This window comes from Microcebus murinus, chromosome 1, assembly GCF_040939455.1.
Source record: "Microcebus murinus isolate Inina chromosome 1, M.murinus_Inina_mat1.0, whole genome shotgun sequence".
In the NCBI taxonomy this organism is placed as follows: Eukaryota; Metazoa; Chordata; class Mammalia; order Primates; family Cheirogaleidae; genus Microcebus; species Microcebus murinus.
In genome coordinates this window covers 160,867,424-160,891,805 of record NC_134104.1, presented here as the reverse complement: position 1 = coordinate 160,891,805, position 24,382 = coordinate 160,867,424, and the positions used below count along the sequence as shown (strand labels likewise).

General features: G+C 37.0%; 1 protein-coding gene across 10 annotated transcripts in view; it reads left to right on the top strand.

Moving 5' to 3' along the window:
• The window catches only part of ERC2 (ELKS/RAB6-interacting/CAST family member 2), a 982,890-nt gene that overhangs the window by 479,447 nt on the left and 479,061 nt on the right, over window positions 1-24,382 (top strand). For 8 of the 10 annotated variants that reach the window (XR_012922097.1, XR_012922096.1, XM_076008685.1 and 5 more), the window contains 4 exons: window positions 2,796-2,933; window positions 9,814-9,954; window positions 12,984-13,124; window positions 17,164-17,199. Coding sequence is in view for 8 of the 10 variants with exons in the window: in XM_076008685.1 (XP_075864800.1) it covers window positions 2,796-2,933; window positions 9,814-9,954; window positions 12,984-13,124; window positions 17,164-17,199 (456 nt within the window). In the remaining 2 variants the exon portion in view is untranslated. The remainder of the gene's footprint in view (window positions 1-2,795; window positions 2,934-9,813; window positions 9,955-12,983; window positions 13,125-17,163; window positions 17,200-24,382) is intronic. The other 2 variants (XM_076008709.1, XM_076008716.1) reach the window with 1 other exon arrangement.

The following is a 24,382-nucleotide window of genomic DNA, read 5'->3' as shown; positions in this document are numbered from 1 at the left end:
TTATAAAAATATAATAAAAAGATATTACAAATATCTTTTTATTCTATTTATTATGGTCAATGAAAACAAGTTGCTAGATGCAGAAAAGCAAGAAGTAACATCATTAATCTCCCCATTGCCACATAAAATTTTTAGTGAGTTTCTTATGTATACATTTTTGTTCTTTTAAGAATATTTTTCTTTTTACAAAATTAATGTTATATTATTTTATATTTTGCCTTTTTATTAAGATTCTGCTATTTCCATTTAGTCAGCAAATGGTATGAAAACATGATTTTAAATACATGCATATTAGGCCATGGTTTAAATCTTTAATTGCTGGCAACCTGGAAAATTTAGTTTTAAGTAGGTATTTGTGTTATATATTAAATTATTTGTCATTTACTCACACATATGTTATTTATTAATTTTATATACAAATATAAACTAAAAATGGCCCATAATCTTACCAGCTAGATACTCTTGGTTGACATTAAAGAAATAATAAAGCCTACATTGTTAGAAAATTTAAGCAAAAATCTACACAAGTGTACAAAAATGAAAAGTGGAAGTTCCCCTCTTCCTCCTCCCCAAATCCTTTCACCCAAAGGTTAAAGTTTCTAGTGATTTTTTTCCTCAGATATATTTATCTATTTAGTAATTTATTTTTTATTTATGCAAGAGACTATATTCCCCATAATGTTCTACATCTGTTTTTCTCTCTTAAGAATCCTTCTTGATGACCTCTGGGTAGCATTTCTTAAAGTAGTGCATCCCTAGTTGGATAAATGTGTCTCCAATTCCAGCCTGTTAGTAGTCTTGCCTGTGGTATCACTGGCTCTTCTGCTGGGTTCTTAGATGTGAAATAAATAGATATACCTTCTCCGTGTCTAAAGATTTCAGCATCCTACATTTCTCTATCTCTCAGTCCCGACCTGCATTCTGGTAGGACCCCTGACCCTAAACCTTCTTAAGTCTTCCTAGTTATTAGGGAAGGTCCCAGGGAGTCTCACATAAGCTCTCAGCCAGTTTTCTTTGGCCTCTATTTCCAGTGCCCAAAGTCCCTTGAAATCAGTGCCTATCTCTACCCCAGGGCTGATATCCTGAGGGAAAGTCCCCTTACCCCTCCCCAGGGCACTGCCTCCCAGGGTGGGCAGGTGGGCCTAATTCGTTTACTCAGTGCCACCATGCATTTTTACATGTGTGCACAAATGTATGCCTGTGTGTACTCAAAGTAATAATGTACAGTGTCTCCAAGAGTCAGTCCTCTCAGCTATTGGCTTCTTCCATATAACTACTGTCATTCTGACACATAACCATCCACATTCTTGCTTGCACATGTTTTTGCTTATGGTATTGTGTGACCACATGAACACTTGTCTGGAATGGAAGAAGCCTTTGCTTTGACTGGAGATGCTCAGACCTTGTGAGTCGCTGTGTTTTCCATGGAGGGACGGTGAATCCTCATAGTGGCAGCTGGATGGGAAAACATTGCATTTTGATGGAGGAAACAATTTGACCTATAACCTGAGTGTCTAGCTTGTCTATCTCAAAGCAGAAGAAGAAGGAAAAAAAAGGAAGAAAGAAGTTAGTCTGTTAGTCCACATCCATTGTAATTATTGCAAAACTTAGCTAAGACCATGTTCTCCAGATTGAGGGTGAGCAGAGTCATTGTCTTTGCATTCAGAACTATTTTTGATAGTGCTAGTTCTGCCACTTCTGTTGTTATTGTCACTGTCTCCTCCTCTTGATTACTACTGCTATGATGATCATTATTTGTATTGCCATTCCAGATTCATGCTAAAGAAATCAAGTAATCAAAAAAATTGTTTGAGTCATACATTGTGAAACATGCATTTAGAATGATTCCCTGAGAGAGCTGGGTGTAGAATACAAATATTTTGAATGGACTTATCTTAGAGTTGTACTGCTTTTTTTCCTTGTCATTTTAAAACCCTTTATACGAATAAATTGTTTATGTAGTGGGGCTTTTTTCAAACCTTAGATAAGAAATACATGGTTTGAAAGCAGAGAATAAAAACATGAATGACAGTGTCCGCGGTGCCCAGGAGAAGGTCGTCGCTGCTGTTCCTGGGAGGCGTTATAATCGGCTACTTGGCGTGTTTATTTCAGGCTGCAGATAGTGGATAAAAGTGGCTGGTTGGTTGCCAGCACATGACTTAGTTGCCAAATGGAGTGTTTAGTACTTGTCATATTTGACTTATATCGCGAGTTCTTCCCATTAACAGTCTGCTGGTGATAACCTGCTTGGCTTTTCATGTGGTTACTTTGAAACAGCCACTTGACAACGTTGGGCATATCGCAAAGTTTAATACTGAATAAAAGATTGAGTGGATGACTATGTGCGTTCTGCCGTACACTGATATGGTGTTTGGTACAGAATGGGCACCCAATAAATGTCTGTTCAATCAATATATTAATATTAATGCTGTGTAACATTTCTCTGGTTCACCGTACCAAGCTTAGGTCTATGGACTTGAGACTTAAAAGGCTGGTAAAAGGGTAGAAATACATAGAAATAACAGTGCTGACCTGTGTCAGAAGGGCTTGCATTGTACAGAGGGAGTTACTCTGCTCGTCTATATCACCATTTATACACAAAATTAAATAGAAGAATGAGGGTCTCCTCAAAATGGCCTTGAGTCTAAGACTAAGTCAAAGTGTAATCTTGTAAAGCTGACAGTTTCCATAATCTCAAGTCTTTTTTTTTTATTTTTTAAACAGATCTACTTTAAGAATTTGGGCCCAGGATGTGTAATGAAATATGCATTTAAAATTGTGATCTTTATTTTCAGATTGAAAACTTGCAAGAACAACTTAGGGATAAAGACAAGCAACTGACCAATCTGAAAGACAGAGTGAAGTCCTTGCAGACGGATTCCAGTAACACAGACACTGCACTGGCGACGTTAGAGGAGGCTCTATCAGAGAAGGTGAGCTTGAACTCAAAGATGGGGGCACCAGGACTTAGGGAAACAAGGCTGGGAGGGGTTGATCCAAATTCATTTAAATGTGCCTTCTTTTCTCCCTTTGCTATACTACCTGCAGTCCCAGTGGGGCCTCATACTCCCATACTACCCCTGGCGTACTGCAGCCAGGGGCATCTTTTTGAAATACAAATTGACCACATCACCCTGACCCTCCTTGAAAACTTTTACCAGCTTGTCGTTGCTCTTGGGATGATACAAACTGAAGTTGTCCACCTGGCCCGTAGGTTCCATTTCTCCATCCGATCTGGCTTTCATCTGACCAACCCCTCTCTGTCCGCCTGCCCACCTGCTACCTCTCTCTTCCCCTTACCTTCCCCCTCTCCTTCATTGCCAGCCTTATCCATCTCCCATCCCTCTCCCCCTATTTTCTGTACTCTAGCTATGCTGGCCTTCTAGATCTTCAAGCACACCATGTTCCCTTCTGCCCCAGATTCTTTGCATGTGCTGTTACCCAGTTGAGAATGTTCTTTACTCTGCAGATACAATTTTTCCTCTTCTGAGAGATCAGCTTGGTAGGAAGTTGTATTGTACAGTAGTCAAGAATGTGGACTTTAGAGCCAGACTGCCTGGGTTCAAATCCTAGGTCTGACACTTACTACTTTGGACAAGTTACTTAACTTCTCAGTTCCTCTGTTTTTTTCATTTGCAAAAAGGGATAATAATAATACCTACCTCAGTGGATTATGTTGAAGAGAAAATGCATTAAAATATGGAATGTGTTTACAAGGTATAGGAAGTTATCACTATTATTATTATTCTCTGAATCATTTCTTTAGGGGTACTTTCTAGGTGTCCCTGTTATGCTCTCATGAACACCATGGATTTTCCAGTGTCACAGTCTTAACTGTTCATTCATCTGTTTTTATGTAGTTAATTAGTCTTCTCTGCTGGACTCCAAACCCAAGCAACATACCCCATGTGTGTCGTTAGCTTGCTGTTCCCAGTGTCTAGCATAATACCTACATAGTGTTTGCTCAGTGGATATTGGTTGAGTGAGCCCCCACCGTGTGACAGCCACTGTTTTGGGCTTTGGGCTGTAACAGAGAAGAGAATGGGTGAAAATCCTGGCTTTCACAGAATTTAGATTCTAATAGGAGTGAGCAGAGGGATAATAAATGAATAGAATACATAGGATTTCAGAGGGTAAAATTTCTGCTTTTCTAAAAGAAAGCAAAGAGGGGTACAGAGAACACTGGGGTATAGTGGCCAAGTAGGGGCTCAGTAAGAAGGTGACATTTGGGGAAAGACGTGAAGAAGGTAAGGGGTGAGCCATGAGCCCCTAGGAGGGAGAATGTGCTAGGCATAGGGTGAGCAAGTGCAGCAAGTGTGGGGATATGGGAAGAGTAGGGGTGTTAGGTCTCCTTGTGACAAAAGATTTTTAAAAATTGGCTTTTATTCTGAAGGGGATGGGATGCCATCCTGAGGGTTTCCTTCTGACTTACATTTAAAAGGATTACTTTGAATGAAAGAATGAATGAATTAGGGAATTTCATTAGGCAAATAGGTCATTCTGATGTTTACTGACTTTTAAAATGATTTCTAGTCCATTTCATTCTGGCTAAATTTATTCATTCATTCTCTGGGCACCTAGTGTAGGTGTCACACCCTGGAGTTGAATTTGCATTTGTTATATCCTTACCTCCAGCACTTCTTAAGTGTCAAAGAGCCAGTACCCAAGAGCAGTACAGGTGAAGTTCTTTAGATATTCTGAAGAGGGACAGCCTATTTGTCGGTTGGCCATGTAACATGTCAGTGCCATTTTTAGGCCCATGTTACTAACGTGATTTTTCACATTCAGCCTGAAACAAAAGAAATCTTACAAAAAATAGGGGAGTAGAACTGTCACATTCCTTTTCTTTATCCTTCTCATCATTTGTGATTCTGCAGCACTTTGTAACACTTGCCCACAAATGCACGGGTGTTTGGGGTTCTGTGTTAGATGCCACACTGTAGTACCAACCCCTTTATTGCCTGCTGTTATAGTCTGTAACTCTGGGATAGTGAGACCAAGTGGAAGGAGATTTAGGGGTCAGTCCCACTAACTAACTGAGTGCCCTTGTCAAATAATTCTTCCCCCAGCTAGGGCCTCCAATTTCCCATTTGTTGAATGGGAATGAGATTAAATGTCCCACTGTTTCCCTAAGCCAGTGTATCCTAAAGACGGCTACTCCGTTGCTACTTTAGGATTACCAGGACGTGCCTGTTGAAACTCTACATGGTTAGAGCCCATCTAAGCCTACTGAGTCAGAGCCTTGAGAAGGGCCTGGGAACTGCACCTTAGCAAGCCCCCAGATAGGTGTGATGTACACTCTAGTCTGGGCACCAATGCTGTCCGAAAAAAATATAGAAGCTATGGAAAAGAGCCATAATTCTATGGCTGGAAAATCTTCATGGTCCTATTAAAATTGTTAGATTATAAATTTAGGATTAAATTCTAAGAATTATAAGATTTTATTTGAAGACTTAAAGAATATTTAGTAAGATAACTTGTTAGGTAAAGACACTCTTCTCTGTTCAACTTTTAAGAATTTATTTCCAGAGCTCTCTATAGTAATTTTGTTTGTAAAATTGGAATAGGGGGATGTTGGTTCAAAATCTATTAATGATTATGTGTCCCTTTTGCATTTTTGAGTGATGTGATGTCAGCCCATTTCTACCTCTTGATTTCTTTCTTAAAATGCACAGAAGTAGACATATATCATATAATTTTCCATGTCATGAATTCTTGGCAGGATTTTATCGTTTTTTTTCTGGGCCCTATTAAGATTTGATTTACTCTAGCTTAAATCCTAAAGCAATTCCCAAACCTGAAACAAATTCCTTTTATTTAAATACTTCCTTTGAGGCTGAGGGGGTATCCGGGGCGGAAGGCTGAGGGCCGTGGGAGGGCGTCCACCGCAGACTGCCTTCGCTACTTGCTGGCCGTGTCACCTTGGCAAGCCTCTTCTCCTCCCAGGGACTCATCTTCAAAATGCACATTTGAACTAGCTCACTTCTTAAGTTTCATTGTCTTCTGGATCAGCCTTGGCAATGAATTATTCAGTTTGCTGATCTGCAGTCTCAGGCACGTGACATCTGAAACCGGACCATAGATGAGGAGTTGAGAACCTAGATGACTAGAAAGGCCAGGTAGGGAAGAGAAATGAGGAAAGTGGGTTTGGTGGAGTGCAGCAGGGATGACTGGTGACTATGGCAAGCTGACCTATCTCAAAACATTCAAGTTCAGATTTTTAAAAAGTTATGATGCTCAAGTCAAACAAAAGAGCTCTGTGTACCAGCTTTGGCCTATGAGCTATTCCTTTCCAAAACCTATTTGCATCTGGTTTTTAGCCTTTTATAGCAATGAAGAATAAAAGTGAACATAGAGCAATTTATTTGGAGGGAATTTTTAAAAGGTGCCAGAATCAGAATGCTAATTTATTTGAAAAACACAGATAAAACCAGTGAATACGAATTGGCAAGGGTCTCTAGCACAGGACAAAGAATACAAGATTCATTTTAAGTATTGATTCCAGTGAGTATCAAACCTTTGGATGTATCCAAATAATCTTTTCACCTATATAGCTTCTTAAAATACAGTTTCCTGGGTCCCATTTCCTTGAGTTCTGATTCAGTTGCTCTCCTGTGGAGCCCAGGAACCTGTGATTTTGAAGCCTGCTCACAGATTCTGATGTCAGGGTTCAGAAGATTACACTTTGAAAAACACCAAATCCATGCTCTTCCATTTTAAATATGGGAAATGGGCTTAATAAGTTGAAATGCCTTGCCCAGAAGTGAACACTTCAGATATGTGCAGCATCATTCCCTGTTTCTGGGCCTGGACAGACATCATTAATCACCTGTGACATGTGCTAACTTCTCAACCCAGCTGTCTCAGAAGCTATTTCCACCCTGCGTTGGCTCTTGGTTGAGACTCTGTTGCCTCCTCTGGACTAGCCCGAGGCCACTCAGTCACAGGTGATAGAATAGGACCCAAACAGAAACCTTCTGATCTTTGTGCTTTTGCCAATATCACTGTCTCCTTTACATGTCCTTTCCCTCAAAAGTTCCATTTTTATCCAGATTTAATTGCACAGAACTTTTGGAACAAGGCATGGTGTGAAAAACTAAAATGATTAATAAAAAACCATGGGATTTATATGTACATTTAATTATGTGCTGTCTTTTGAGTGATGAATAGAATCTATCAGGTACTATTCATGACCTCCCTTGGATTATGGCATCTCAGGGAGTGTGTTATTCCTTTTAATTCCCAGGAACGTATTCAACTATTAAGAGTGTGCAAAAAATAATGCTGCTCAGTGAGTTAAGATTGAGTATGACTCCGTTCTAGGATTGACACACAGAAGTCAAGAGATAGAACCCACTGTATTTATAAAGCAGGTCTCGCCAAGCCTTGCTGTAGCCACACAGCAGATAAGCAGCTGAGAAAGCCAGATAGCAGAGCTGGAGGCCACTGCAATGCAGTTCCCACCGGTGATAAAGCACAAATAGATTAGACCTGTGCAGAGCCAGATGTGTGCACAAGGAACGCCGCCAATGCAAATAAGACTAAAACAAGAACACATTGTTGGAATTTCTGCAAGTTAGTTGTTAATCAAGTAGATCATGGCATATTAGGGCCTTTTAACACATGTTTTTGACATCTGGCCCTGCGCAGCTGACAGTTAAATTAGTTTTGTGATTGACGGAAAAATATTTTGTAGTATTGAATCATCAATAACACTTAAAAACATTATAGTGCTTGCTGATTTTTTTTGTCATCAATGCCCAGTCAATAGTACAAGTGCTTAGAACAAATCAACTTACTTTCCAAATGATTCTGACACCTTCTGGCTGTTAACACGCCTGCTTAATTTTATTACCCTTCCTTTGAAGCCAAGATGATCCCTCATTTGAGTTCTCCTTCCTTCCTTCAGGCTTTTTAATTGCCTGTACAAGGCCAGACCGTTTGCCTGGCGCTGGCTTAAAAAGAGTCATAGGATTTTAGTGCTACCCTTGGGAAGCAGGGCTGGCAGGACGGACACGCAGCGAAACCGTGTGAAGGGTGCCGAGTGGGAGTAAGTGCCACCTGATCCGGCCAGAGGGATTCCTGGGAAGGTTTCCAAATAGTGAGGTGACATGGTCAGTTTGGAGCCTTAGAAATGCCACTCCAACAGTCCTGTAGTAGAAGTGATGGGATGGAGAGGGCCTGGTGGCTGGGTGGTCAGTAGTCGTGTATGCCAAGGGCAGCACCCTGGGGAGACTTACCACGCACGCGGCCGTCTCCTCCTTTTGCAGATCAAGCAGTCATCCACTCGTCATGGTCACGGGTTGAGGAAAGTGTGACTGTAACTGGAATCAAGAAGAAACAAATGCAGGCAATTAATAGACTCATTTGTTCTATTTTTACCCCTGCTGTTGTAATAATATACTTCACTTAAAGTGTTTTTAAATAATTGCAAAACAGTAATGGTACTTTTTTTCCCCTTGAAAGCATTAGATACATAAGTTATTTTCACTGGGATAGAACAGATCCTCGGGGGATCTTAAATCACAGGCTAAGTGTCTTCCCTCTGTATTAAATACTATTTACAGCTGTCCTCTGTATCAGGCATTGTCTTGTGCTACATACTTATAAAAATATAAAATAGAATATCAGGATCCTTAGGCACAGTTGTTACACCAATATTTTTTAACGTGGTCATCCAAAAGGAAGTTCAGATATGTGTTGGATAATTTGAAACTAATTTCAGAGATCTAACTCAAGCTTTACTCAGATGGAATTTTCTTTCTTTCTTTCTTTCTTTCTTTCTTTTTCTTGAAAGCTTTTACATTGATATCAGTCAGGTTCCCTGTTTTTGGAAAACATAGGGCAGTGTTTCATTTCAGTATGAAAGTGAAAGGCAGACCTTCACATCTCTTTGATGGCTCCAGACTTGTGTCTGTGGCATTGTGGTCTTGTGGGTTGGCTGAGAACGAGAGCCCCAGATGCCAGGGTGGGCCTGCTGTTCCTGAGCTGGGCCACCTTTCCTCTCTGAGCCTTGGGTTTCCTCACCTCTGCCCTGTCACCAGTGGCATTGGTTCTGCTCTTGCAGGTGTGGTGAGGACTAATGAGGAGGGCACCTCACAGCACCTCAGTGAAGGAAAGCTGCTCTTTGAACTTTGTTCAGACTCAACCAGTGTTTTGGTGTCTCTACTAACTGTAAAGAAACCATTGAAAAAAAAAAAAAACACAGAAACAAACATCTCCAGACACATTGGGAAATCATATATACAATAGGCTGTATATCTTGTCTCATGTTCTCACTAGGAGTCCAGATCTAAGTGTGGGAGGGCCTAGGTCCTGCTCTCCTTCAGTGCCCTGTCTAGCTGGAGAAACCAAAGAAACCGTCTTCAGAAACCAGAGAAGGTTCTTTGATGCCAGCTGGGGAGGCTGAGCAAAGGGACCTGAGCCGAGAAGTCTGTTCTGCTTCTTTCCCTTGCCTGTGCAAGACTTTGGCAAGTCTAGAGTCTTGGTGCCTGGACCTCCCTCTTCTAGACCTGCTCTAGGAGTTTGCTAGATACCACCATGAGCCAAGCACAGCCTCAGAGCTTAAGCATTAAGATCCCTTGCAGCCCTGTGATGCTAGCTTTTATCAACAAGTCAAAAGCTGTCTCCACTGTCTTTCCCCAATGTTGTTATACATAGCCTCTCTGCGCAAACCCAGTTTTGAGTTTCTTGTGCGTGTTGATTCTTGTAGAGCATTTCTTAGATGTGTTACCTCTTATTTTCTTTTGTAGTATGCTTTGGCATGTACACTGATGAGTTCTCACCTCTTCTTTTTTGAATGTTGCCTTGAAGGAGAGAATAATTGAGCGCTTAAAAGAACAACGAGAGAGAGATGATCGGGAAAGACTAGAAGAGATAGAATCCTTCCGAAAAGAGAACAAAGACCTGAAAGAGAAGGTCAATGCTTTACAAGCTGAACTGACTGAGAAAGAGGTGAGTCTGGAAAAACAAGTGAACCACGTTGATAATTCTCATAAACCTATATTCATCGTAGCTGCAAGAGACTAGAGACTTAGTTGGAGGGATTGTGTGAAGGCTTGGGAATGTGGGAGCCTTTCTTTTGTAAAGCTGCCTGAATTCCAAGGAAATTATTTCCTGTAACTTCATTCATCACACATGCCCTATCCATGTCTTCTCTGCTCTGCTGGCCATCTACAGTATAGCTCCTTGAAACTTTTATATCTTATCACATTTGCTTGGCTTAGAAGATTCTGTAGTTTTTCAAAGTCCCGTGATCCTTTGCTTGAGATGACAACAGCATCGATAATAATAATCATAATAGCTCTACTTTATTGAGGGTCTTTTATATGCTAATCCTTGTGTTGGATGCTTTATATTCATGTGTGCTTCTCGAAGGGTCACCCAGCAGTACCCTCAGGTTAGGAGATGTGCTACCATGCTGGACATAGGTATGGGTTATATGTGGCTGCTTTCCTGGAATATTATTTTTTACATTGTAGTAAATAGCTTAAAGCAGTATTTTTATACTATAGCAAACATGAAGAATGTAAAAGTCACCTGAAGTTTTAATGTAAAACAATATACTTTAAATAAATTTTTTGCTTAAGGATTCTGGAGAGGATGCTTTGGGCTATACCCCCTGTACTCCAAGGGATGCCTATAACCCTATCAGTTTTCTTGGGGATACTTTGGTGGAGAACTAGGAGAAGCAGTAGTACACATTATTTTATTCAATCTCTGCAACTCTGAGATATGTGTCATTGTCTGCAAGGGCCCTTTCACACTGATCTTTGTCTGCAGGAAATGTCCATTTCTTTTAGGACTGTTACAGGCCCTTGCATCCTGCCAGATTGTACCACTGCACAGTGATCTGTCTCCAAGCTTTAAGTATTACTTTGGCCTTCGGGTATTGATAATTCAGTACAAATTAAAGTCCTGTCTAAATTACCATTCCAGATGAAGGAGGAAACAAGTTGATGAGTAAGAGGAGTTTTGAGGATACCCAGAAGCAAAACCCAGATTCCCTAAAATTTAAGCCCACTAATTTTTTTTAGAGAGGATATTATTTCTCTGATATGGAAATAAAGAATTTAAGTCTTCTTCCTACTATTTCACTGCTCATTCTGCCTTGGAAGATCTGTGGCTTGGCACCTTCAAACCAATGCATATACTTCTAATTAAAAGACATCTTGGTGATGGTGGAACATGAGCTTCAAATGACAAGAGCTTTGTACACGGTACCAGTGTTGTGTGCATTTCAGATAGGCATTCTAAGAAGCATGTATTGTTCTGTATAATGTGCTTGGCACTGGGCTGGGTGTGTCAGTCAGGATTCTGCTAGTAAAATAGAACTATGTTAAAAAAACTTTAATCAGATTAAGAAATTTATTACAAGGAATGGGTTCACACAGTTGTGGAGGCTAGGCAAATCTGAAATTCATCATGTAGGCCATCAGGAGGAAACTCCCAGACAGAAGCTGATGCTACAACCCACAGGTGCAATTTTTTCTTCCTCAGAGAAACCTCAGTTCTGCTCATAAGGCCTTTCAGCTGATAGAATTGGGCCCGCACAGAGTACTGAGGATAATCTCCTTCAAGTCAACAGATTGTAGATGTTAGTGATGTCTACAAAATACCTTCATACAACACCTAGATTAGTAACTGGGAACTATAGCCTAGCCCAATGAGGTACAACTGGCCATCACATCTAGCATTTAAAAATTTTTGAAGAAGAACAACATATAATTGCTGGCAGCAGGGAACTTATAATTTAACTGAAGTGATGATACATCTTCACCATGACAAAATGACTGGATTACAAGGTCCTTATTATTTCTGTGGAAGTTGATACAGTAAAGAGCATTGTAATTTGAATTGTAGACCCAGATTTGAGACCTGTGTCTGCCTTTAATAGGTAAGGGATCTTTGATAAGACACTCAGCTAATATAAACCTCCATTTCTTGACCTGAAAAATGAGAATGGCTAACCTGTTACTCAGAAGGTTGTTAGGAACACCTTGCTTGGTGGTGGTGACCTTCATCATCAGGGTCATTCCAGTGCCACAAAGCAGCCCAGCATAAAGTATTAGGCAACTGCATTTATTAGAGACCACATTATGTTTAGTATCTTCCTAGGTGCTGCAGTGGATAAAAAGGAAAAGCACAGAACCTTATTTGGGGGAAAAACTGAACATTTTAGTCACATAGTTAGATGTTGCTAACCATTTCATATTTGTGGATGAATAACACCCTTCTAGGTAGTAAAGTCATGTTCAGTGATGCATGCAAGTATTTATTTAGTTTTTGTGATTTAGACTTCACAGGAAAGTTTTTGGATTTTGGACATGATTGGTGACTGAAACAATTTAGGTAACGCCATGTCTGAGTGGGGAGAGTTCAGTATACCCGTTGTATCTGGATGTAAAGGACTAAAACATAAAATTTACTCTAAATTTTAAAATAATTTCATGTTTGATTCTCCAGGAGAAATTTGAAAAGACATTGGTCATTTTTTTGTGTTAAAGAAATGGGGTTTGATAAAAATTTAATAGGATGCTTCCTTTATATTTGATTTACCCTTTGAGGCGGGGAGAGAGGAGGAAGCATTAAAGTCAGTAATTTCTTTCATATTCATCTCAGGATCTACATGGCCTGACAGCAATAAATGTGAACGGAAGGTTCAGGGTGTCTGTTTTGCTATGACATGTAAAGACTGCCTTGGGACTTACGTCGTTAGCATGGTTTTGAGACGTGAAACGTGCATTTACTGACCACACCATTTGGTCACATTTGATTCTCTGCAATTAGATCCCGCTCCATTCTGCAAGCTGGCCAACTTTAATTTCCTGGCCAGAGCTGACTATTGTTACCTTAGTAAGACTATATTGACCCTTCTGTCTCCTGCACACTTTATTGCTGTGCATAGAATCAATGTGTTCAAGCTGAAGACATTGCTAGTAGAACATGCAGTGTTTTACTCACTAGCATTCTTTCTCTTTCAGTCTAGTTTAATTGACCTCAAAGAACATGCATCTTCATTAGCCTCTGCAGGGCTGAAAAGGGACTCCAAGTTAAAATCTCTAGAAATAGCCATCGAACAAAAGAAAGAGGAATGTAGCAAATTGGAAGCACAGTTAAAAAAGGTAAGTGAAGTGTAAGAAAAAACATGCCCATTTTAAAATGAATCTATAAAATGGGAAAGGAAGAGACATTTTTTCAAAGGAAACAAACCCCTTATCTTTTGCTGTCTGCTGATAAAAGAATTAATTAAACACTCCTAACTGCTAAGAAGTCTGCGTCAAATCTGTCTGTGAACCAGAAAAATTATCTTAGGTTTCCTGTTTAAAGAAAACTTGAAAAATAGATGAAAATACTAGTAAAAGTGAAAAATATTATAAAAGCCAGCCATTACTCTCTGGGAAAACCTCAACTATCAAAAAAGATAAATAAAAATGTTTGCAACAAACCAAAGAATCCAGGGGCCCCATTATACATTAGTAAGCTTTTACTAGTTTCAAAAGTAGGTCAATTTTTGTATTAGAATTTTGCGAAAGTTTTTCTGATGTCATTAAATTTCTACAAGTTCACCAAAATAGTCAAGTTCCCGGCATATCCAAAAATGGCCTTAATGTCTAAGAAAGCTTGTTGTATACAGAAGGGTTTGGCAAAGAAAGCAGGATCTTTAATTGCGGCATTAACATGTTTTCTCTGACCTGGACATTTTTGTGGAGTGCATTTCCAGTCATGCATTGTTCCTTTGACTTTTTCTCTGTGTTGTTTGGTACGTCTGCACTCATTGTTCACATGAAACTCATAGCATTATGAGTTTAAGCATTTTGTTTCCCTTTGACAACTTATAAACTTATTCAAAAAAGATTATAAGAATATAAACAATCAATAAAGCATATAATGAAATTCAACTATATATAATTCACAGCACACTGGAATGGGGATTTATTAGCTAAAGTTATGAAAATACATGACAAGATAGTCAAGGATGTGAGGGGATCATGTCTGTGGAGGAATTATTCTGGATATCTTAAAATTTAATCTACAGTTTGTATGATGCAGTATTTAACTGAAATGTGACTTGCTGTGCTCACTTTACAGTGACTTTTAGGAAATTGTCATGAGAAATTTCACACTAAGAAAGTCTACTTACTAATACAGGAAAAGATAAATATACAGGTCAAATTCTTTAATAACAAAACAGCAAGAAAATCTCTATCTAACAAGATCTATTTCCCAACCCACTCAGCATCTTACTTATATCAAGCAATTTAGTTAAGCAGCAATCTTGAACAATAAATAAAAGAGTTTAGCATTGCCCATTTGAGGGTGTTTACACGGAGATTGACTTGGCTATTTAAGCATTGGGTGTGTGATACACATTCATGACTTAGATAAATGTGCTCTACAATGTTATACATGCCCATATATGTCAAGAAATAAACCTATGGAAGATAATTTTCTTTTAATGAAACAATTTTATGATCATAAGGCGGGCTCCAAGATAACTCTGTAAAAGAGAGAAATTCATTGGCTCCTTACGGTGGTCATTTGTGCTGTCTCACCTCAGTTACAGTGTGCTGGGCCTGGACTAGGGAGGAGTTCAGGTAGACCTGGGCAGGAGCGATGCCCTGCATTCACTCTGATGAGCTGTTACGGAGATAAGGTTACCCCGTTTATTATTTTTGCAGATACATGAGCGACACCCTCCTTTTTAGTATAAGTCATCTATGGAATTTGAAATCCTCTAGTAATTAAAAGGAAGAGGTTCACATGTCAGTGCTTATAGTTTCCACATACATGACTTGACTAGTTTAATAAATCAACATCTGTGCAATTCAATATAGTTTCTGTCAACATAGCTGTGGTTTACCCAAGAGATCACTTAGAGTGTGTGGTTTCCTTAGACTGTTAGGTAGAGAGCATGTACTGAAATTCACAGACCAAATCCTGTAAACATTTTAGCATTATTCCTGACAGCATTTTAACAGTCTACCAGGTAACCACAATTTAAGTAACAAATATAGTTGTCTTGCTGTAAAGGACCTATTTAATTTATGAAAAGATAACTTATTTCTAGGCATACATATAATCTTTGCTTATGCTATCTCCTAAATGCATAGCACAGTGAGTTTAAATAAGGTAATGATAATTTAAATATTTTTATGCCTAACCTGCAGATGCTGTTTTATTATGTTTGGCTGTCTGACATAAACTAAACTCAAAAGTTTAAAATATTTTTCAGTAGTCTTTAATTTCTGCTAATAAATAGTTTCATAAAAACCTCAAATACCCATCACCTTAAAAAGAATTGAGATCTACATGAAATATTTGAAATTATAAGCCAACAGTATGTACATATACATATAAACACATCATTTATTCATGGAAAAATAAGCAGCTATAAAAGCTTAAGGAGTGTCTGGGCCTCTTTTTAAATAAAAGTGTATGTGACTTGTGAATAAAATATAAAGGTTTACTAAATGAAAGCTGAAAACATAATAGTTTTATTATGTCATAAATACACCATGAATTCCCAATGGAATTTTGCTCAAGATTTGTGAGTGTGCAGGTATTTTTGTCACGAAATCTATACAACATTGTGGAAGTATTTAGTTGAACAGAAACTTTGTCTGCTAGTGACGCTGAAATCCAAATGGTGATTTAAATTTATTTTTGTCTTATGGACAGTGCTTGGCATTGGCAAAGTCAGTTTTTTTACATAAAAGTTTGTGGAGAACATTCATACACATAGTTACTTTTAACCTTTTACTATACTGTGTTAATTTGAGACATTTTCAAATACCTTGTGATGAAAAATGGTCATGGGCAGAAAAGGAACTATCTCTTACACATTCCATCCCACCTCTTAAAAACCATAGTCAAATGTTCATGTATAAGGAAATCCTTAGTGATATCAGTGAGGCTAATAAAATGATACTAGCCAAATAAATAATGCATAATTGCTAATTATGAGTATGCTTTATGATTAAGTGCATTCATCAATCTTAAATAGATACCCAGGGGTTGAAGAGAACTTTATTATTGACATGAGGATTATTTTGGCTTTCAAAAGGGTATTTGAAGTTCAAAATATAGAAGTAAATTTACCCTGTGCGACCAGAAATCAATTGAGAAGCAACAGCAATTCAAAATGTCATGATTTATGCTCTTTAGTAATTTTTCAATTAATATCATGCTTGAGGAGGGTGTTTTCTTAAAGGGTGATAAAAATCATCACTCATATCCCCTAAGTTGAAGGAACAAGAAATCCAGGCTCTCTCTTAAAAAGTGTATCTTAGATTAAAGGAAAGGAACAGTTTCTGCAATATTTCCCCTCTACACCTTGACTCCAATCCCAAATTCATGGTGTAAGTATTTAAGAAATGTAACTTGGGAGTGCAATTTAAAATAATATTTGGTACATTTAAATTTTCTGCACAAAATAGACAGGAGAGCATTAATAGATTCTAAAGTACTTGGAACATAATAGGATATTTCTGAAATTTATATTTTTTATTAATTCTGAACTAACAGTAGAAACTGGTAATAGGCAATGGATAATACTGTATTTTGGTTCCCTTTAAACTTCCTACTGATTTAAAGTTTTTCTTCTCCCATTTAAGTTAATCCAATAATGTCTTGCTTACTGATATTTTGCTATTGCTAACCTGCTATTTGCTAATCCATATTTTTCTGAAGTTAGACTGAATAGAAAATTCAGGCTTGTGTTAATATAAAAGAAGAGCTATAAATTCAATGATAAGATTTAATTAATCTTTTATTATTACCATTTTTGAAATTCAGGTAATAAATTTCAGGCTTGGCCAAAAGTACTCCTTCTGATTCATTGCTGGAGACCAGCACTTCATGTATCATCAAAAGTGGACAGCTTTCTTTATATCATGGGTTATTTAACTTGAGAAAGGGAAAGTAACACAAACCTTAAATTTCTTATTCCAGATATTCTTTTTTAGGAGCCAAAGTCAACATTTGTATTTCCCTAGAGCTTCTCACTTTCACTGTGGAATGTTTAGAAACTGAAATTTCTCCTTTTTTAACGACCAGATTGTCTGTGCGAATGCACTGGATCTGTTGAGCTAATGCTGTTTTTCTGGATCTTTCCTTCTTTCCTTGTCTGTGCTTCAATGCCTTCCCAACTTTGCAATGTAGCAAGCTGAGCAGTTGTTCAATCAGATGTACAACCCAGTAAGTCATTTCTGAAAGTTCCCGCTGTAACATATCAAAGCATGAGGATCCACTGATTACATGTCACCGTGTGCCATGCTAAGGAGGCTTTGAGAATATTTACAAGTCTCTCTGTTTCCGTTCTGTCAAAAGAAATGATCTGTGCAGAGGCTACTGCCATTTCTTTTGAATGTGCAATTTAAAAATTAATAACTCAAGGAAATACTGCTAGCTCTGATATTACCTCCTTCTTAACTTTAGCTCTAAGGCTATAGAGCAACAGAAGTCAGCTGAAGATCTAGGCTTATAGAATTATTCCTCAAAGCCTGCAAACACAAACTTATCTATGCCAAAAGGGATAATAGCATTTGTAAAATAACAAACAATTGAGTGTATATAGTATTCAAGTGATAAAAGTTAAAATATGATTTAGATTTAAAATTAGGGCTATGCTCTTTGAGATTGGTAAATACCTAACATTATTGTGGGTTTTGTAAGAATTAAAAACATGCCATTTGGCTGAGGACATACCATAATATAGTCTCCTAATAACAAATAGTAACAATTCTGATTATAGCTTAACAGAGTACAAAAAACAGGTAACTAGTAAAAATATTTATAAAACAGTCCAGATGCCACCACAATTTTTTTTTTTTTTATCCTAGTGACGTGTGCATTTATATGAAGCAGTTTGTTTCTTTAACTTACTAAAGAAGAAAGGCTGTTTTGTTTTGTCAACTCAAATGGCTTTCTGGGGAAAATATTCCATAAAGGTGGCTAGAATTTATCATTTGGCAGATGCAATATGCTATCATGCATTCTAATTCCCACTCTGGGAAGAAGGAATAGCACGGAGAAAGCAAACAGTACAGCCAACAGCTTTGATTTGTTAAGCCTCTGCTCCAGCATACATACAGCTTGATATGCAGGATGCTGTGTACTTACATAGATGCAGCCTCCACCCTCCATTCATGGCAACAAATTTCATTTTAACAGAGTTCCTAAAGCCGGGTTGGAGCATCTATGTTAACCTCTTTTTCCAAATAGGGATTTAAGCAGAGCAGCAAAAAATAATCCACCCAAGTTTCTTCGCCCTTAGTGTTTGAATGGAAGTCTTAATAAGCAGGCTCAAAGCTGGAGACGTACAGACAGACAAGTAGGATTGGAATAGCGTCATGCTCAAAACCTCACCCTGGGAAAAACAATGAATGTTTTCTTCAGATTGTTTTAAAAAAGTATAAAGTAATCCCACTGAAATTGTTTCATACTTACTAGTTAGGAAGAAAACCTAAGTGTATGCAGGACAGATGAAGAAAGCTTTTTTTCCTGCAGCAGCAAAATTGTGCCAGGACCATGATATGAGTTCACTATCCCTGTCAGGATAGGTAGGACCAAAGAAATAGCTCTGTTAACTTTTAGGCCATTTCCAGAAATATTGATGACGTGGCATCACGAACGTTTTCTTCACTTCACCCAGTCTCCAATGTGCAATAGCAAACTTTTCAGTCTTTTCAGTGACCAATTCAAAAGTCACTGGCTGACTTTTCTCCCCACGTTAATTAAGCGAACCCATTGGTTTGGCATCCTGGGGATATAGCCAGACTCTCATTATTTTAACTCCCCTGTCTGCTGATTTTCTCAGGGCCCAATTCTTTTTGGACTGATAGGGATGCAGCTTGATGGATTTTCTAGCCTTAATAGACTTAAAAAAAATGACTGTTTTTATTAGTTATGAAAATAATATATGATCACAGTAGAGAATTTGCACAAGTATGGAAGGCTATAGGAAGAAAACAATCGTAGGGCATTTCACTGCACAGAGATAATCACTATAACATTTGTGTGGTTCCCTACCCAGACATCTTTCTGTTGTTGCTGGTCTTTTCTCTCTTTTTCTCCTTCTCTTTTCATCTTTCTTTCCTCTCTGCTCCTTCTTTCTCTTTCTTATTCCTTCTTTCCTTCCCTCTTTCATTTGTTCTTTTTTTTTTCCTTCTCTTTCTTATCTAGCACTCTATTTCTTTTCACCAAACTGTGTCAAAGTATTTATTCAGTTTTATGTCCCATTTTCTTAACATCATTAGAATTTTCCCATATAATTCACTCTTCTTCCAAAATACTATTCTATCCTATTTTACTCTATTTACTCATTCCCCTAATGTTTGTCATTTCTTCCCTTATTTATTTATTTTTTTTGCTAGCTAAATAATGCTCTAAAGAACATCTTTCTGTATTAATTTCCCCATATGTTTTTTATAGAAGAAATTCCTGGGCCAGTGATTTTTAAAAGACCCCAATAGTTCCTACTATATTGCATTTCAGAGAAATTTCACCTAAGCATACTTCTTCCAGCACTGATTAAAGGTAGCCTTTCTGCCATATGCTGGCCAATATCAAGAATTGTCATTTTACATAAATTTGAAAAATGCTTAGGTAGAAATCTTTTTCCTTTTTAACTTTCCTTTCTTTAATTACTAGTGAAGTTGAGGTTTAAAAATGCATTTATTTTCTTTGTATTTTTTCTTCTGTAAATTGTCATTTAAGCACTTGCTTTTTGAGTTTACTGTTTTTTATTGGTTTATGTGTTATTTTATGCTTTATATAGAATCAGATTTGTGGCAGTTTTATTTAACTTAAAAGTTTTTATAGAGAGAGAGAATTATTTTGAAGTTCTTGACCTCTGTTTTTCTTTAAGCTTTCTTCATTGCTTTTATTCTTTGAAGTACACTCTAATTTCACTTACCTATATTTAAAATTTTTTAAAGTTACTTTGTAAATCAGTTTAACCCCTTTATCTTTATTTTGATTCATGTTGAAGGGTTCTACCTATATTGTTCTAAATTATCAACTAATTATTCTAGCACTATTTATCAAATAATTCTCTCTTTATCCACTGATCTTGATACTATTTCATTGCACACTAAGTTCTCATATGGATCAATGTCTTAGTTTCCGAGTGTCTGTTCAGTTTTATCAATGTCTCCTTTTGGGTCAAAATTTTAATTAATGTGGCTTTATAGTATTTTTATACATCTGGTAATACAAATTCCACCTTAATTCTTTCTGCTTTTCATTTTGTCTTGTTTTATTTTGATGTTTTTAGCTTTAATTTCCTGTCATTCCAAATCAATTTCAGGATCACCTTGTCAATTAAAAAACTCAATTGTTAGAGATTTTAATTTGAATTATATTCAACCTATAAAATATTTTTAGAATGATTGATGTGTTTCTAATATTATTACTTCCCAAAAATGAACATGATACAACTTTTATTTATTTCAGCGGTTTTTTTAAAGTAAAGTTTTGATATTTTCCTATTACAGGCTGTGATATTTCTAAAGATAGTTTTAAGCATTTCTACATATATAATTTTTAGGTTGCCATTGTGAATGATATATTTTTCTTTTGTTTTCTAACCAGGTATTGGTACCTAGGAAATTTCTATTATTCTTGTATGTTTATTTTGAATATGGCTACTCTATAATTTTTTGGTGAATTATAACAGTTGTTTTTTGTTAAATAAGATAATTTTATAGTCAGTTCTATATCTGACAGTCTACACTACATCAGAGTAAATAAGGATTAAGCTTTGAAGTGCTCCTGCAAGGTTGTTTTTTTTTTCCCCTAGAGTAAAAATAAACCTTTTACTTTTTGTCTCCTTTTACTTTAGTCATTCCATTGTACTAAGTGATACTCTGATGCCATTTCTTTGGAACCTAAAATTGGGCCTTTGTGTATCCTTATTATTTCTTATGACAATAACGTTTCTGCAGCTTAACTACCAGTCTCTACTGTGGAGGAGTTTTGTCTTGTCGTTGTAAATACTGTGCAGCTATCTTCAGTTGGATTCTTTTTCTCAGTTCTTAATGCTAAACAAACAATATGGTTTCTCCTCAGCCTCAGATACCTTCTTTGCTGTAGCCCTAGTGTTTTTGTGCCCAGAGATGGTATCAGGAGTCTTTTATAAATTTTAATAAAACTTTAGACCGCTTGGTCCCTCAATTTAGTGCTTTTTCAATACCCTCAATGCTACAAGGCAGATGGATGATTTGGAGGCTCTGGGAGCCACCTCACTACTGGCAGAGCACATGTGAGACTCCTCTGATGTTCCCCAAACATGTGAGTTTCCCCCTAGCTTGGTGGTTATCAGTTTGAAACCCCATCTCCTCTGAACACATCTTTTTCAGGGCTCATATTTTATGTAAGGGTTTACGAAAAATAGAACAAAACACAACAAACACATGAGCATCTTTCTACTCCTGAGGAGAAAAAAATCTTGTTAGCATTTAATGAAGATTTCCTGATTTGTATGTTGTTACAGCATGCTAGGACTGTGCAAGCCCAGGAGCATGAAGGGCTGAATTATAAACGCTTTCACAGTCATTGTTTGGATATAGCAGTTTCTTCGATAAGATTCTGTGAGCCTATTTTTGAAAATTATTTGATTCACTCTTAGACTAGTATCTCCGAGGACAGTGGAAAATTACAACTATTTAAGAGATAATTCAGGACATACACATAGCATGTGCAAACACATGTACACACACAAGCACATACCTTATCATTGATCCAGGATTTCAGTGTCTAAAAAAATGAAGTAATAGTTGAAATAGCACTTAACATTTAAATTTACATGTTTTGTTTTAGGACATCCAGATAAGTACCTCAGTTCTCTACATTGCTAATTGTAGGAAATTCTATAGTTAAAAAGGATTGTATTAATTATTACATTTTTGTTTGAGGGTTCTTTAAGTTATTAAGCATACAATTGATTCTTCTTGTTTTGCATGTGTGTGACATAAGAAAAATTATTTTGAATATTTGTTTATATTTATTTATACATATCCTATTTGTTCTATCTATGAAAAAATTTTCTTTTTGGTATGACTCTTTTAATATGCAAGTTGTGAACATAGTTAGCTTAAATTATGAAAGAGTAATTTCCTTTGAAACTAGGAAGTGTAAGAACTCAAGATACATCATTATTAGTTTCTAAATGTATTATTTAGGCTCAGCTCTTATGCCTGGTATTAATTCATTGTATTTAAAATGAAATTTAAATGATCTAACACGTTGTATGCAGTTCCATAATCACCCTTAAAAACTTTGTTTTAAGAAGTAATATTTTGTTTATAATTTAGAATTATGAGAAGATAGGAACTTCTTTTTAGAAGACTGAAATCAAATATAATGTTTAAAATAGTTTATATCTGCTGTTCTGCTGTTAAGATATGAAAGGAATGTCAAAGTGCTGTCAGCAGACACTAAACTACCAAAGTGCCGTAGTCAAGAATCGTATTTTTACAGTGCATAAACTTAGCAAATTATTGCTAAAACCCAGAAGCAACAGGAAAGAGAAGTTGTCAGATTCATTAGTTAACATTCTGCTTGTACTTTTGGTCATGACTAAGCATTTGTTTATTTTGAGGGAAATCATTTTGTATTAAAATTGTTAGGACCCATTTCAAAGGGAAAGTGTTATATAATATTATAATTGAATATTCCCTGCCTTGTTTCCCAGCAGGTTTCTGGACCAAAGTTAATGCTTTCCTTTCTAGGCATATGGAATGATGAACTAGCATTTTACTGAAAATAATCAATGACCAACCTTTCTAAGAGTAACTGTGAATGAACTTGTGATGTATGATTTTGATACTTTTCATCCCCCCCCCCACTTTGGCTTTAGCCACATTTTCTTCTTCACGTTGATTTAGAGATAGCATTAATCTGAAATTTTGCCGTATGTCCTGAAATGTTCTAAATTCTTTCATTAGAATAACTACTAGGTATTGTAATGTACTGCTTATCCCAAGTCATGACCAGATTCTCCTTTGTGCTTGATCCACCCTTTCAAAATCAGTTCACATCAGAATGCTAAGGGTTGACCACATCAGTGAAGCTCCAAATTTTGTTTTGATTATTCCCATTTGTGGGGAAATTTCTTTACATATGGAAGCACAAGGAACATAATTGGGAGTCCCTTAAAACTTACTGATCTAATACATAATACAGACATTTCTGAAATGTCCTTTTTCAATTTTCTGTGTGTCTAACAAAGGGCTTGAGAGTTGCTTTAAACATTTCAGATAATATTTTTAGACAGAACCAGATAGATGTATTTGCCTTTAAATGCACCAGTTTAATTAGCAAAATTAAATTTCTACATTAAGAAAAGAATGTCTGTTGATATCCCTTTGGTTTTAATAACCGGCGGATGTCCTTGAACGGTACAGTGTTCTTGGCTGTATTAATGACATATAAGTTATGAAACTGTTAAAAGAAAATCCACATCAATCTTCATTTTTAAGAGTTAGATTCTTAACTAATGAAGATGGGGGATGTAGTTGATGTGCCTGAAAAGAATAGACTAGGCAAGCACTTCCCTTGCTAGGAAGTGTGGTTGAGCTAATTTCAAACCAACAGATTCTCAAGGGCAGAGAATTACTATGCATTTTCAATTTACATCTTGCATGGGTCAGAATGCCATGGTAGTAATTTATTGTGCTAATGATTTATTCAAATAAATCTATTTTTTTGTACAGTGTTGAAAGTATGTTAGGCCCAAATCTGTTACCCACTTTTGATCTCCACCAGGAGCAGTCAGTCCAGATTAAAGAACTCATATTATATTTGAAAAGGCAAGAGTATTGCCTAAATACAAATAAAGTCCTTCTTTCACTCTCATTTTTAGAGGAGGCTCTGTCCTTACTATTTTGAAGGAAACATTGGCTTCATAAGCTCAATTTCCTCCTGTATTTATTTGGTATGGTATCACCCCCATGTCTGTATATCACAGTATAACACACTCTATGTTCTACTGGTTAAAAATTTCAGCTCATCATCTGAAAAGTTGTGATTCATGCTGAATAGATTTGCATCTCATAATACCTTTCATAAATGCCAAGGAGGCGTTTTCCTCCAAGACCCAGGATGGGCTGGGGACTCAATGGCCTTCCCAATCGTGGGATACTCACCTATTCACTGTCTTTACACGGGGCCTAGTGGTATCCAAGAAGCGGCTGTTACTCTTCCATCTCTTATATGACTTTTTGTTAAAGCTTTCAAATGACTTAAAATTTTTAAAAATGATATCTATTTATATCTTTATGTAATGGCCTTTCCAAGAATTTTGGCTCCAAGATTGAAGGGGGTTTGACATAAATTCTTTTGCCTGGAAATCAGTAGATGCAGTGATAGAGATATTTAA